General features: G+C 43.2%; 1 protein-coding gene across 1 annotated transcript in view; it reads left to right on the top strand.

Annotated features, from left to right (window-relative positions):
* Tti1 (TELO2 interacting protein 1) overlaps positions 1 to 16,638 on the top strand; it is a 45,635-nt gene that overhangs the window by 3,690 nt on the left and 25,307 nt on the right. The window contains exon 2 of the mRNA XM_034494101.2: positions 13,505 to 15,844. Coding sequence (XP_034349992.1) covers positions 13,546 to 15,844 — 2,299 coding nt within the window. The 5' untranslated portion in view covers positions 13,505 to 13,545. The remainder of the gene's footprint in view (positions 1 to 13,504; positions 15,845 to 16,638) is intronic.

Below are 16,638 nucleotides of genomic sequence, written 5' to 3'. Positions count from 1 at the left end.
ATCTTTCCTAATAAGTTATTGTGTGATTTTACTTAAGCCAGTTTGTCCCTGCTGTGGTTTGGATGTGGGTTGAGGATTCTCTGATGCTTCATGTGCTAAAAGTTATTCTCAGTCGTGGGGCACTAAGCAAATGTGCACTTCGGCAGTTAGAGGTGCGGCTTTGGGGAAGAGAGGTAAAGTGGAGCTCCCCTGAAGTAGCTTCATGATAAGGAGAATACCAAACAAGTGTACGCATGCGCTCTCTGCCTCTTGTCTGATCTCCTGTGCCACTTCAGGGACTCTGCTAGCAAGAAGACCATCATCACCTAGCACATTGTACCTCCAGAGTTAGGGAGTCTGCCTATGAATGTGCTTTAGTCGTATAGCCTTTTATTAGAAACTGAAATACAGGTGTCTTTTGAACAGCATGAATGGTTAATCTTCTGTAACTGCAGACTTGCTGTATTCTAAAACAGATTATTTATAAATGTAATTTTTAATCTTTGTGTACAGTATATATGTAGTATGTACATGTTCATGTGTTATGTATGAATTTGGGTGTCAGGTGTCACAAAAAAAAACTTCTGCCAGTTTTTTTGTATACAATTTTTCACAACTTTCCTGAGAGTGGAGTTTATGTGCACAAGTCCAAAGAGTGTGGTAAATGCTTTCTGAGTTACTATCAAAAAACTGCCTGCCATGACTGGACTTTTACATTGTTATCTTTAAAAAAAGATTTTTTAAAAAAAATTCTGTGTGTTTGGGGAGAGGGAAATATGCACACATGAGTGCAAGTGTCTGCAGAAGCCAAAAGAAAGTGTTGGATTCCCTGGAGCTGAAGTTAAAAATATTTGTAAGCTACCCTGACATCATGGGTACTGGGAACTGAACTTGGTTCTCTGAACTGCTGAGCCATCTCTATCCCCATTGCCTTTTTTTTTTTTTTTTTTTTTAGACAGGGTTTCTCTGTGTAGCCCTGGCTATCTTGGAACTCACTCTATAGACCAGGCTGGCCTCGAACTCAGAAATCCGCCTGCCTCCCAAGTGCTGGGATTAAAGGTATGCGCCACCACTGCCCGGCTGCCAATTTTTTTTTTAATTAAAGTGTTTTTATGCAACCTTCCTTCTGCTTGGCTCTGCTGGACTCATACTCATGTATTCTTCCGTGAAAGTGTTTAATAATAATGCCCCAATGAGTTGTTTCCTCCTACAGTATTACGGTATTTCTTCAGGTAATTACTAAAAGATTCAGAGTCTAATTGTTCATAATATTCCATTTCACTTTGGTAAGTTCAGGGATCTGTAAATCTCCCCCTAGGATTCTTCATAGTAACTGTAATAAAATCTTGGACCCCAGGGGCAGAAACCAGAAAGGGATGGAAGAAAAAAAAAAACAAACAAACAAACCATGGAGAGATTACTGGAATCCACTAGATAGTGGTAAGAGTTCCAAATCCATGTTCAGAGCTCTGCTAGCACAGAAGTAATGGTAAATTTATCCTATGAGTACCCATGGATAAGGTAAATGCATTCCAGTGCTCATCTCATGAATTCCTACCTACCTTAGCTCTGCACAAAATTCTTTGTCAATATGAAGGTCATACAGAGATGTATCTGTATACTCTAGAAAGCCCACAATGAGAGAGAGCGCAAGATACGGAGGTCCAAGGATAGAAACACCTCCAGTGATAGCTGGATTCATTTGTCTAAGCACAGGCAGCACAGGACCCACAGTGTGCAAACCTGCATGAGTTGCAGCAATGGCCCCAGAAGGTCTTTTTGTAAACAGTACTGGTGAAAGCCACCCTCAGGCTCTGGTAAGGAGCATGGGTGATCTTGAAGCAGCAGTCACTGCAGAGTCACATCTCGTCAAGAATGGAGCTGCAGTGGGGAGTTCTCTGCCTTCTGGGATTTTAATGTAGTACAGAAATCAGACAAACACCATCTGAGTTTTCAGATTAATTTGAAAGGTTATTTGTGGTGTTCTTGTGTTGTCCTTGTGATGTCTGCAAAACCTGCCCTACTATTCAGTTTAATCGCTGTTGTTGATGTGTGATGTTCCTCTCTCCTGTTCTCTCTCTTCCCTTTTGGTCTTGATACAAGTTTGTTTTGTTGATCTTTTCAAAGACCCAGTTTTTGTTTATTGACTTTGTTTTCTTTTCATTAGTCTTTGCTTTGGATTCTTGTTATTTTCTTCCTTCTGCTTGTTGAGGGTTAGTTTACCCTTTTCCCCCTAGAATCTTGGGAAATGAGTTTTGATTTGTTTGCAACTGTTTCCTTTTTCTAATACATAACAGTATTATAAATTTACTTCTTTAAATAAATATATAGTTTTATATTTATATAAATATTCCTCCAAACACCTGAACATGACTGTCAATGGAATGTTGAACCTTTTTCATTGCAGAATTCCTGTTTTTCAGAAGGAGACTCTGCATAGACTACATGTTGGATTGTTCCTTCCTTTTCCTGGCTGACCTTGCATTTAAAGCCTTAGATCCTAAGCATTCTGGCCTCCTCAGAATAGATTGCAGTAGATCTAGTATGGCACCCTAGGAAGCTGAACTTAACTGTAGCCCCTTAATTCTGATGAGCAGTCAGACTGGGAACCCCTGGTATAGTACAAAGAATATTGGTATGTTCTTTGGAGCCAGGCTTGAGACAAATCCTTTGTCTGATACCTGTTGTGTGGGCCTTATTTCTCTTTCTGAAGCTTGGGCTTCTCAGTTCGTGGATGAGGAATTTATGGGCATAAAATATCTAGCATGACCACATACAAAGGGCATACATTTATCCCAGTATTTGTGCCCCTTCCAGAGGCAGCTGGGTTTCTGTGAGTTTGAAGCCAGCCTGATCTACTTAGTGAGTTCTAGGCCTGCTATGACTACATAGTTAGACCCTGTTTCAAACAGACCTATCATGGGGGCTGGGGAATAGCTAAGTAAGTAAGAAGGATCTGAGTTCCAATCCCCATCACCCACATGAAAATCCAGGAACAGTGGTATGACCTGTGATCCTATAAGGTGAGTTGTAGTCTCACCTATAGGTGTGTTGTTGAGAAGGTCTCACTCTGAAGTCGCATCTGGAAGAGGCCAGGAAGGAGTATGCTATGGACTTATTCAGAGACAGTAAGTGGAAAGCCTGACATGTGATCTCATCAGTGACACCACAGGGTGAAGCCTGGCACACACCACTGTGTCTCCTCTTCCATCTGGCCTGTTCTTGTGACAGGATTTTAGGTGTGGTCTTCCTCCTCAGCATGAGTCCTCTCCTCTGTGATCATGGCTCTGTTGGCATTCGACTTCCAAGCTCCGTTAGCAGCCTTTCTTTCTTTTCATTGTTTGCTTGTATAATATGGTGAGTGCCTTGTGAGATCTGCCTTCTTCTCTTTCGTGTGTCAGTAAAGAAGCTGGACATGGTGGCACACCTTTAATCCCAGCACTGAGAGGCAGAGGCAAGTGGATCTCTGAGTTCAAGATCAGCCTTGTCTACAGAGTGAGCTCCAGGGCAACCAAGGCTATGTAGAGAGACACTGTCTCAAAAAAAAAAAAAAAAAGAACAGAAAGTGTCTGTAAAAGACAACTGTGCTTCCTGTACAAAGTGCGCCTTTGGTTTGGCACGTCTCTGAGATGAGGCAGGAAAGCTTGCAGAGGGAGGACATGATTCATGCTCTCCACTGGCAGGTCTCATCTGCTACCTCTGCAGTAGCACTTCTAAGACCACAAAGGGCACATTAAACTAAGAAGGCTTTAGATGGCTAGCAGACATGGCTGTCCACTCCTGCTTCTGTTCACTCCGCTACTGTCTGAACTCCCAGTTGTTTGCTTGTTCTGCTTGTCTGTCCATCCCAGTGTCACTTTGGGCCAGATACCCCTATTCTGTTAAGTAAACTGTAAACTGCAGTAGCCCCATGTTAAATAATCAGAGCTGTAGTTTAAAGGAGTAGAATCCAGGACTCTAAGGTTCTAAATCTCTAAACAGTTTCTTCTGTAATTGACATATTGTCACACAAGCACGATTTCATGGCCACCCCATAAAGCTATATGATTGCCTTTTATAGTCATATCAAAGTAGCAATGTGTTATACTATCTTCCTTTAAAAAAAAAAAAACTTTATATTTCTGATCCTTAGCCCATTCTTTAGATGTCTAGCTGTGGTAAACCTTTATCTGGATGGCAGTCCATTGAGAGATGATAACACCATTTATCCATAGGTGTACATTTGGTGGCTTCCATTCCAGGTTGACAGCGGGTGGTATCATCCTGAACACATCTTTTGATAGGTGTTTCTGCTGGGTGTGTTATCAGTGTGGGGTGGCTAGAACATGGAGCACACCTGCTTCCCTGCAGAATTAGCTAGTGCCAAAGAGCTTTCCTGAGTGATTGTGTTGCTTCATATCCTTGACAGCATCTACTATTTTCCTTTCCTTTTTTTCCCCTGGTGTATACACAGTAATGGTGGTGGTTGTGGTTATTTAAGACAGTGTCTCACTACATAGTTCCAGCTACTTTGGAACTTGCTTTGTAGACCAGGCTGGCCTCCAAACTTAGAGAATCTTCCTCTGTCTCCTGACTACTGGGATTAAAGATGTACACCACTCTACCCCGTTTTTATTATTTTTTATTTTATGTGTCTAAGTGCATAAATATATGCATGTATATATGTGCACCACACATGTGCCTGGTGCCCAAGAGGCCAGAAGAAGGAATGGGGTTCCCTAGAACTGGAGTTACAGGTACGTGTGAACCAACATATGGGAACCCAAACCCAGGTCCTTTGTAAAAGCAATAACTACTCAACTGCTATGCCATGTCTCCATCCTCCCAGCTTTTAGTAGTATATCTTAATGAATATTTCTTATTTGTAATAGTTAACACATCAGGGTGGGTTGTTTGTTTGTTTGTTTGTTTGTTTGTTTATGATCCTGTTTAAATATTCTGGTGTTTGGGGAATCATTTTGTTTTATGATAGTCTTAACTCTGTAGCCCAGGCTAGCCTTTAACTCACTGTAGGGTCCATGGTGGCATTGAGCTTGGGACAGATCTGCCTCAGTCTCCCAGCTACTGGGATTATAAATGTGAGGCACTATGCTAGACTTTCAGGTACTGTTTAAGAGATGTTTGCCGACTGGGTGTTACCCCTAGAATTCTAGTGCCCTAAAAGCTAAAGCAGGAAGGCTAAGGCCCTTCAGGCTACATCATAAGACCCCGAGGAATGTTTGCCCACTTCAAAGTCACAGAAGTATTGTTCTTTGTTTTCTTTAGGGATTTTTCTTTGCTTTGTATTCTACATTTAAATATTCTATGACAGAAAGAAATCCCCCATAATCTACAGTTCAGACTTTCATGGTTCAAAAATATTCTTAGTTTCATTTCCATTGCTATGATAAAATACCCTGAGGAAAAAAAGCACTTTAGGGAAGAAAGAGTATATTTTCGCTCACAGTTGCAGGTTACAGCCCTGCAGAGAAGTCACAGTGGCAGGAACTTGAAGCAACTAGTCACATCACATCCTTGTTAAGAACAAGTAGAGCCGGGCAGTGGTGGCGCACGCCTTTAATCCCAGCGCTTGGGAGGCAGAGGCAGGCGGATTTCTGAGGACAGCCTGGTCTACAGAGTGAGTTCCAGGACAGCCAGGCTACAAAGAACAAGTAGAAATGAATGCCTGCGTGCTTAGTGCTCAACTAGCTCTCTTTGCTCTTAAAACGTCTAGGGCTCCAAACCAGGGACTAATGCTACCTACCCACCTGTAGGCTGGCTTCCCACATCACTTAGGACAACCAAGACAGTCCTCCACAGACATTACTACAGGCCAAGTTCATCTAAACATCCCTCACTGAGACTTTCTTCCCAGCTGATTCTAGGTTGTGTTAAGTTGGCGATCACAAATGTGGTCCTTAATAGAGGGCACATTCATAGACTTATCCACTTATTATAGACTACATTCACACATTTTTATTATTGCTGTTGTTAATCTGGGTTTTTTTGGTTTTGGCCTGCTTTATTAATTAAACCTTTTCAGAGTAAATATTTGTAGGAAAAAGAAGAGTATATCTGGAGTTTAATATATTCTTGGTCTTAGGAACCTATTGGGATCTTAAAGGACATTCCCTTGGATAAGTAGGAATGACTATATTTTTTTTCATATGGAGTGCCAAGTGATGTGGTATCTTTAGTAGAAAAGGTCATTCCTGAGCAGGTGTGATGGCACCTCAACACTCTTAAGTACTAGGGAGGCAGAGACAGGCCAGTCTCTTGAGTTTGAGGCTAGTCTAGTCTACAAAGCAAGTTCATGACAGCCAGGGCTACATGGAGAAACCTGGTCTTTTCCACTACATTTCACTATCACCTTTGCCAAGTATGTACAGCATTGGTCTGTGTTCTATATAAGATACTAACTCTAGACCTTATTCATTTCCAGAAGTACATATGTCTTTCTTTATGACAGTATGCAGTGAGTATACTATTTCAGGTACATTTTTCTCAAAATCAGATAAGGTGAGTTCTTCAGTTTCATTCTTCTGAGTTGTCTTTAATAGTCTATGTCTTTTACTATCCCATAATCATTTAGAAGCACATTCCTTTCTTGTTTGTTGGTGTGTGCTTGTTTACTTGTTTTGAGGCAGAGTCTTAGAGTATAATCAAAGGTAGTCTCAAACTCAGAATACTTTGTCTCGGCCTCCCTAGTACTGAGGTTTAGGCATATACCACCATGACTGACTTAACTTTCCAGAAAAGTCCTGCTGGGGTTTTAATTGGGATCATGTGGACTTTCTCAGTGGTTCTTATCTCAGAGTGATTTTTGGCCTCCGTAGGACAGTTGGCAGTACCTGGAGACATTTTTAGTTGTCAAAGCAGTGAGAATGTTAATAGCATCTAAAATCAAAAGGCCAAGAAAACTGCTAAGTATCCAGCAATTCTCAGGGCAGCCCTCCATTAGCAAATTATCACCCAGCTAAAATGTCAGTAGCATTGCTGTAAGAAGCTCTGAATTAATGTGCTTTAGTCGGGCCATGTCTGCCATCTTACTATTTGTTTTCTATGTGGCTCATTGTTGGTTTTATTTTTTCATTTTCACCCCGAACCCCCATTTTTCTTATTCCAAGACAGGATTTTACTGTGTAGCCCTGGCTGTCCTGGAACTCACTTTGTAGACCAGGCTGTCCTCAAACTCACAGAAACCTGCCTGCCTCTGCCTCCTACGTGCTGGGATTATAGGCGTGCGCCACCACCGCATGACCATTTTCACCTTCTTTCAGATTAATCAGAAATATTACCCTATTTCTACTGCCCTTGTAAGGAGGGTATTTGTTTACAATTCCTTTAAGAGCACATCTTCTAGATTTTGACATGTGTTTGATATCTCAATACAATGTATCTGACACAAATTATCTGCCACTTCTGGCACTTGTAGACTCCCAGAACACTGAACTCCCGTTTAGTTTCATACCATGTAAACTGCAAGATGATGACTGGTGCCATTTAACATTGTTTACGTTGACCAGCTCCCATCCCTTCATTCTCCCTACTTTCCATGCGTTTGTCTAGGTTTATTTTCCCACTCTGCTTTTTCCCATAGTGCATCCTGACAGCAATAAACCCTCAGATTTTAGTCTAAAACCCAGGGCCTTCAGCCTAATAGGCAGACACTCTGCTATGGAGATATACCCTAAGGCATGTCTTCATTTGTTAGTTGTTAGCTGGCCCATTAAAGAGATTGCCCTAATCACTTCTGGTTTGGGTCATGCTGTTGAGAAGCTATCTGCCAGTCTTATTCTACTGCTTTTAAGATTTTCCATGTTGGCTAGGCATGGTGGTACACACCTGTAACTCTGTTGAGAACTGCACTAGTCCCTGTTCGGGCACCAAAAATGTTGCAGCCCTCTCCACTCCACGCTTGGGGGCCACTGTATCCCGTCCCAAGCTGCCACTCCGGTCCGAGGGTCAAGGTTCAGCAAGAGAGAGAGTGAGGACGGACTCGAAGAATGGAGACCAGACAGAGTGTGATTCAATCCCGTTTATTCTTCAGTCTCTCTTCCTAGTCCAAGTCCCAAGTCTTGAGTTCCTAGTTCCTAGTTCCTAGTTCCTAGTTGTACTCCTCCTAGTTCCTAGTTATACTCCTCCTGTTCTCTTCCAAGTGTCTAATGTCTACTCCTACTCCTAGTGTCTGAATCTCTGTTACTCCAAATTGTTCTCTCTAAATTGTACTCTCTAAAGTGTCTGATTCTCTGATCTTCCAATTGTTCTGTCTGTCTCTGCCTTTTATATGTCTCACTTCTAAGCCATGCCTCTAAGTCACACCTTTAATCATGCCCTTAGGTCTTGTCTCTAAATCTGATCTCTAAGTCACACCTTTAAGTCACACACCTTTAATCTCACACACCCAAGGAAAGTCCTGGGTATCTAAAGCAAGATGTTATCAGAGTGTGCTCAGCTGTTGTTGGCTATTGTAATCCAAGTCTCATGTCAAGGTATATGGCTCAAGATGGCTGCAAAGCTGATAGCCGCTTTCTGCTAAAAGTCAGCTCCCAACATAACTCTAGCACTAAGGCAGAAGCAAGAGGAAGATAAGAAGCCAGAAGAAGCTCCACGCCACTGCAAGCAAAAGTTTCTGTTTCTTTCCCTTTGGTTTGCAGCAGAACAACTATATTCCGTTTTATAAGTTCTTGCCCTAGTAAACTTGGGATGTGCTATTTTCTTGATCTGTGCGTTGCCTGCTTTGTTTCTAACCTTTCTGTTGTGCTTTGTTTAGTGTTCTTCCTTCTGGGCCTTACTCGCACATGAGAGCTTTCAGTATCTCCCAGGTTCCTTTGTCACCTGACTTACCATTCTTTTTTGGCTTGAGTTTGGGCAGTTTTTATTGATTTGTCTTCCACATCAATCCTACCTGCTGCTAAATTCATTTGCTGCTAAACCTTATAGTGTGTTCTTAATGATAGATACTGTATTTCTTAGCTCTATGTGTCTATTTGAAGGGAAGGGGGACATTTTCTCAAAAAAGAAAGATTTTCAAGTTTTGGTTCTATTTCATATGGTTAAGGTAAAGTTGGTTATAAGGTCTCACTGTGTAGCCCAGGCTTAACTCATAATTGTTCCTACTTTATTGTTCCAAGTGCTAGGATTATAGTTCTATAAGGATTTACCAGCAGTTAATTATTTTTGGTGAAAACATTAGTATTTTAGCCAGGCATAATGGTGCACGCCTTTAATCCCAGCACTTAGGAGGCAGAGGCAGGCAGATTTCTGAGTTCGAGGCCAGCCTGATCTGCAGAGTGAGTTCCAAGACAGCCAGGGCTATACAGAGAAACCCTATCATGAAAAACAAAAAGAAAAAAAAATTTTAAAAGTCTACCTAGCCAGGTGGTGGTGGCCTTTAATCTCAGCATTAGGGAAGCAAGGGCAGGTGGATCTCTGAGTTCGAGGCCAGCCTAGTCTAAAAGTGAGTTTCAGGACAGCCAAGGCTGTATAGAGAAACCTTGCCCTCTCCCCACCCCCCCAAGGCTACCTAAAATAAAGAAAAGTATAATAACTGTGGGATTATTATAACTGTTCAATCAACTTTTAAGTATAATTAAATGAGTTCAGTTTAGCTTTTATTGAATTCATAGACCATTCTTAATTCTAATTTTAGCTTTAATATTTTTAAATCACTTATTAAAAAGAAGGCAGCAATAAGTAAGTAATATCTTCAGATAAACAGAGAGTACCTCAAGAAAAATAGATATAGCAAGGTAGCTTAGTGGGTAAAGGTGCTTGCCTGAGAGGTAGGAGAGAGACAGCTCTCCCAGGTTCTCCTACTCATAGTCTGTCCATCCATTTACCTACCTACCTACCTACCTATCTTTTTTAATTAAAAATGGGATAACGAAAAGGAGCGTTCTTTTGCTTCTTTACTGTCAATCTTTTTTATTCTATTATTTTTTATTTTGGGGTTTTTTTCAAGACAGAGTTTCTCTGAGTAGCCCTGATGGCCTGGAGCTCACAATGTAAACCAGGCTAATCTGCCTCTGCCTCCCCAGTGCTGGGACTAAAGGTGTGTGCCACCACTGCCTGGCTAATCTCATTTTTTTTTTAAAGCCTCGGCTGTTTCGGTTATCTGTGGGTCTGCTTTTCTTGTCTTTCCTGTGGAGTGTCAGTTCTATGGTCTTTCTTCTTCACGTGTTCTGGGGTGTCTTACACATGAGAGAGTATATAAGAAGTCTATTAGTGGTTCCATATAGTATTGTCTTCTCAGAGACTCATCGCACACAGGAGCCAAGACTGAACTCAAAGAGGGACTGGACTGAGTTACCAATCACGTAGCTAAAGTTTGAGAGCAAACCTCCAGTTTTGTTACTCTAGCTTTAAAGAACATAAAAATATCTTTTGGTTTCTGTCTCAGCAACAGCCTTTCCAGGATCTTGTATTTTGATGTTTCTCTAGATTAGATTTGTCTCTAGACCATTGTGTTTTCTCTTCTCTCCAGTGACAGCTCTAACCTGTGCAGGCCGGGAGCTGTAGATCCACCCACTCACTTTGAGTATCTCCTCCTCTGCACTGTTAATCCACTTGTCTTCTTTGTTCCCTCAGGTGTTGAATGCTTTAAGAAATGACTTTTGGGTGGATGAAATGACTCCTCTAATCCAAATACCTCAGAGGCTGAGACAGAAGGTTTGCCATGAATTTGAGGGCAGACGGACACACACACACACACACACACACTTAATTTGTAATTTGACTTTCAGCCATCAGTATGACTGTTGGTCTGTCATACCCTACTCTACCCTACTTGAGAGCAGGATTTATAAGGATCTGTAGAGATGTTGAATGTCTGCCAAAGCCTTTAATTACTTCTAGGTATGGGATTATAGGATTGTCCTTATCCTCCCAGAGCCCTGGTCTAGAGTAGAAAGACACACATGCTCAACTGTAGCCTCTCAGTACTATCTAGAGGTATAGGCTAGAGGTGGTAGGAAAAGGGAGAAGTTGTCAGTTGAATTCAAGAAGGGCCAGCACACAGGACAGGGGTGCAAGGGTGAGGTGGGGCTGTTATAGTTGACCCAACATGAAGTTGCTTTGGGAAAGCATTGATAGAGTAGAAGTAGTAAAATTGAAGGAATGGTAGGATTAAAAGGTAAATGAAAAGCAAGCAGATCTCAAGGCTTCTAGCTTGAGTGAGGGTCATAAATGACACAGGAAGCCATTCTGAGCATGCCATTCCTTCTGTTTCATTAGGCCTGTGTCCATACACAGTCTGAGCTTGGATCTGCTACCCTGAGGGATTCCCACCCCCCTAGTTATTTTTCTGAAATTCCTAAGGTGAATTTAAAGAGATACAGAGCCCCTAGGCCATTGCCCTAACCTCAGCCTTTTCTGAGTTTCATGTGTTATATGCTAGATATCCACTTGAGCATTTTATTTGAAGAAAAATTTCAGCACTAAAAGCAAAAAATGCCATTGTTTTATTTTTTCATCCCTTTTCCTCGGGTCTCTATTGTGATTGTTTGTTTTTGTATGTCTGTGTCTATGGTTCTCTATATGAGGGGAGAGGTGCTAATGCATGTGGGTGCACAAGTTTGGTTTGTTTAGACAGAAGCTCTCATGAGGACCTAGAGCTTGCCAATTAGGCTAGACTGACTGGTCAGCCAGTCCCAATTCTTTCTCTACCCCAGATGCATGCCATCACACCTGGCTTTCCTCATGTCGTTCTCGGAGAAGGTTGAGCTGAGGTTGGTGTATTGCACAGCAATCGCCTTACCTGCAGAGCCACTTGCTCAGGTTTAAGCTAGTTCTGCTTGATCTTCCAGGCCACTTACTGGGTCTCAGGAATTAGTCATTTTCTAGTCATTATTCATCAAGTGGACTTTTAGGGTATGGAAAATCATAGTTTTAATGGTAAGAAATCTTTTCTTGTGTACTTGAGCTTTTTAACTGGTCCTTTACTTAAATCCTCATCCGCCTTTGGTAGTAGTTCTATAGGTAAGCTTCACCACCTTCAAGAGTCTGAAATGTGTTCCCTGTCTCTGACTGCAGTCAGCTTCCTTTCCTACTCATTAATCCAGTGTTGAGTATCTCAGGCAGGAGATGCCACAGATAGTGGGTAAGCCAGTACCCAGGGGAGTGTCATTGGTCTTCAGCCAAGCTTGTGGCATCCACATTTGGCATTTTCCTGATCTAGATGAAGCTTAGAATCCTTTCTTTGGCTTCATGAGAGCCACAGATGCTAGAAATACCCTTCCTCACAGGGTCTGTGGAACTCCAGGTGCCATTCTGAGCACTCCAGGTATCTGTCTGATTGTATTCGGGAGACCTACCTGGTTCTCAAGTGCCATCCAGCACAGCTCTGAAATGGCTGAGTCTTGGCCCATACACACACCATGCTCCTCTATCCTGCTAGCCCTGTAGCCACTGGATTTAGAAGCACTCACTCATGCAGATAGAGATGAACAGCCAAGGAGAAAAGTGCAAGCCCACCTACCAGACTGGATGATCCTAATCCAGTGAGAGGTGACCACTTCATCAGTGCCAGCAATTTACAGTGTTATACATTTACAGTCTCCAGCCTCGGTTCAATCCTTTGTACCCTTGGGCCACAGGTTTGTGTCCTCCCAGCATACTGCTCTGTTTTCCCAAAGGGAATGTTTGAGACTTTTATTTCTTCTTCAAGCTTTGTTTATACTCTTTTTTGTTCACCATTAGTCTCTGAATTTGAATCTCTCCTCACAGCAAAGAAAAGCTTTCAGGTGTCAAGCTGTTCAGCCTCTTCATTACCTCTAAACCCGTCTCCTTCGCATTCCTGAATTGCATCTGGCTTTCTGTGCCGCTGAAATCTCTTTCCCTACGATGTCTGTGGCAGTATACACTCCTGATTTCCTTCTCTCTGGACATGCTCTTCTTCCTTTTGTGTTGCTGTCAGCCTCACCTAGTTCTGATCCTTCCTCCATATGACCATCCATCCACATAAAGATGATTGTAGTCTCCCAACCTCACTTAAAATCTCTCAGTGACAAGACCAGGCAAAAGGAATCTCCAGAGAGAGACAGAGACAGAGAGAGAGGGAGAGAGACAGACAGACAGACAGAGAGGGAGAGGAAAGAGGAATCTATTGTAAAGGACGTGAGAAAGCCTTCTCAGGTGATAGAAACATTGTCTGTAGGTCTGTACACGCATGAAAACTTACACTGACTTACTAAGACAGCTTGTTTTACTCTGTATATGCCTCTGTCAGCAGCCCAGGAATTAGAACCCAGGTCATTGGTCAGACACGCTATTGTGAAACTCAATTCTGGCTTTCCCTGGGAGATGACTCCTCCCTGCTCACTTAGAACCTAAATTTAGGTCTTTCCTAAGCCGGAGAGACTGTAGCAAATGCTTACATCCCTCACTAAGCTGGGGCTACTCCAATAATAGGAGCCAGCTCTTTGCAGTTTCCTTGTTCCTGTTGCAGTGCCTAGCACTCGGGCCCCATAAATGTTGGATGGATGGACCTTTACTTTGTATTTGCTTTGAGCTTGACCCTTTTTACTGAGAAGCTTCTCTCCTCTAGCCTGCAGGATGTTTCCTCGGTGAGGGGAAGGCAGTTGTACAATGGCGGTGTTTGACACTCCTGAGGAGGCTTTTGGCGTCTTACGTCCAGTCTGTGTTCAGCTCACAAAGACCCAGACAGTGGAGAATGTGGAGCATCTGCAGACACAGTTACAAGCCATAAGTGACACTGCCCTTCAGGAACTACAGCAGTACATTCTCTTCCCCTTGCGATTTGCCCTGAAGACCCCAGGGCCCAAAAGAGAACGCCTGGTGCAGAGTGTGGTGGAATGCCTCACCTTTGTCCTCTCTTCAACATGTGTGAGAGAGCAGGAGCTTCTCCAGGAGCTCTTCTCGGAACTTTCAGCCTGTCTGTACTCTCCCAACTCCCAGAAACCTGCAGCTTTGTCAGAGGAATTGAAATTGGCTGTGATCCAGGGACTTAGCACCTTAATGCACTCAGCTTACAGGGACATCATTCTGACTTTTTATGAGCCCTCCATTCTGCCTCGTTTAGGATTTGCTGTGTCTTTACTGTTGGGCTTGGCAGAGCAGGAGAAGTCAAAACAGATTAAAATTGCTGCCTTACAGTGTCTACAGGTTCTCCTCCTTCAGTGTGATTGTCAGGACCATCCAAGGCCCTTGGATGAACTGGAGCAGCAGCAGCTGGGGGATTTGTTGGCATCTTTCTTACCTGGAATCTCAACTACACTGACCAGAATCATCACAGGAGACTTTAAACAGGGTCACAGCATTGTCGTGTCTTCCCTAAAGGTCTTTTACAAAACAGTGGGCTTCATCATGGCTGATGAACAGCTCACAAGGATCCCAAAGGCCCAAGCAAAGCCTGCAGTTGAGCACAGAGTAGCAGCCCTGATGATTCACAGAGAAGCAGACTGGGTAAAAAGCACTGGTGACAAGTTAACCATCCTTATTAAAAAGATAATTGACTGTGTCTCTGTTCACCCACACTGGAAGGTGAGGCTGGAACTGGTAGAGTTTGTGGAGGTCCTGCTTTTGAAGTGCACTCAGTCCCTGGTTGAATCCACGGGTCCCCTCTTGAAGGTGTTAGTTGGCCTAGTGAATGATGAAAGTCCTGAAGTTCAGGCCCAGTGCAATACAGTGCTGAGGTGTCTTGCGGATCAGAAAGTAGTAGTGGGCAGCAGAGCTTTGGCTGACATCTTGTCAGAAAGCCTGCATTCACTGGCCACGTCTCTTCCCCGCCTGATGAACACACAAGATGATCAGGGCAAATTCTCTACCCTTTCCCTGTTACTCGGGTATCTGAAACTGTTGGGCCCCAAAGTACATGTGATTCTCAATTCTGTGGCCCATGTGCAGCGCCTTTCCAGGGCCCTCATCCAAGTACTGGAGCTAGAGGTGGCTGATGTCAAGATGGTGGAAGAGCGGCGCTGGAACTCTGACAACCTGAGTACTTCTGCAGAGGCCTCAGCTGCACGGCCATGGAGCAGAGTCCAGAGGCGATACTTCCGATGCTTCACAGACGAGAGGGTCTTCCTGCTCCTTCGGAAGATCTGTCAGCTCCTGGGTTATTATGGAGACCTGTATTTGCTTGTGGATCACTTTATGGAACTGTACCATACATCTGTAGTTTATCGGAAGCAAGCTGCCATGATCCTTAATGAACTGGTTATAGGGGCTGCTGGACTGGATGTAGAAGATATTCATAACAAATGTACAAGCACAGGCCCAGAAGAATTGAGAGAGATTGTGAAATCTATACTAGAGGAATACACAAGCCAAGAAAACTGGTACTTGATTACCTGTATTGAAGCTGAGGAGGGGGAGGAGGTGATGATGAAGCAGCAAGGCCTCCAGGCTGTCACATCTGGCATCCACACCTGCCAAGTTGTATCTTTTCCAGCCCTGTCAAAGCCGAGTCCCACTATCTGCTCCATGAACAGTAACATCTGGCAGATGTGCATTCAGTTGGAAGGGATTGGCCAGTTTGCTTATGCATTAGGAAAAGACTTTCGTTTGCTTTTGATGTCCGCTCTCTATCCAGTACTGGAGAAGGCTGGAGACCAAACCTTGCTCATTAGTCAAGTAGCTACTAGCACCATGGTAGATATTTGCCACGCTTGTGGCTACAACTCTGTACAGCACCTGATCAATCAAAATTCAGACTATTTGGTGAATGGAATCTCTTTAAATTTGCGTCACCTCACTCTGCATCCTCATACCCCAAAAGTCCTAGAAGTCATGCTTCGGAACTCAGATGCTAGCCTACTTCCTTTGGTAGCAGATGTGGTTCAAGATGTCTTGGCCACCCTAGACCAATTTCATGATAAGAGAGCTGCTTCCTTTGTCGGTGTGCTGTATGCTCTGCTGGCAGCATTAGGTACGTTGAAAGCCCTTTTTGATGCCAATTGAGATAGCCAGGATCCTGGTTTCCCATTCTTGTTTCATTCCATGTTCATGAATGTACCATGGAGCACATTGGAAAGGTTGTCTCTCCAACCCCACAGGGGATTGTTGGGCTCCATTGTTTATTTTTTTATACTTTGAATATCTCTACCGTTTATTGAGCCCTGCTCTATAGCAGGGATATAAACCATATAGGCTAGCATTTTTTATTTTACAAATAAAAACCAAGGCTCAATGAGAACCTGCTTAGCCAGGGTCACATTATTAATAGGGGATAAAGTTGGATTTGTGGCAAGTTTATTCTTTTCACTATACTGTGCTGCTACTGGTGCTGCTTAGAGCTGCCAGCGTCTGTGCTAGTGGAGACCAGGAGCTGCAGAAAGTGCTCCACCACAGAGCCGTGGCAGCACGCAGAACCTTTCCTTTCCTTTCCTTTCCTGTCTTTTCTTTTTTTCTTTTCTCTTTTTTTCTTTGGGTAGTGGTTGGCTTTGGGAATTGAACTCAGGACCTATGTGTGCTAAGCAGGTATTCTACCTCTGAGCTCTATCCCTAACCCGCTAATAGAATTTTCTGGTGTTGGTATTGTTCTGTCTCTTCTGCCCAGTACAAAATAGCCAGTAGCCGTGTGTGGCTAAAACTACTGGGGAATTGAATATTTTGGTTTGGTGCCTTTTTAAAGACAGAGTTTCACTCTGCAACTCAGGCTGCCCTGGAACTCGGTATATAGCCTAAACTTGGAACTTGCAGCATTCCTCCTCCTCCTCCTCC

This window comes from Arvicanthis niloticus, chromosome 2 (assembly GCF_011762505.2).
Source record: "Arvicanthis niloticus isolate mArvNil1 chromosome 2, mArvNil1.pat.X, whole genome shotgun sequence".
In the NCBI taxonomy this organism is placed as follows: Eukaryota; Metazoa; Chordata; class Mammalia; order Rodentia; family Muridae; genus Arvicanthis; species Arvicanthis niloticus.
Note: the sequence above shows the minus strand (reverse complement) of the source record. Positions and strands in the feature narration are given on the sequence as shown.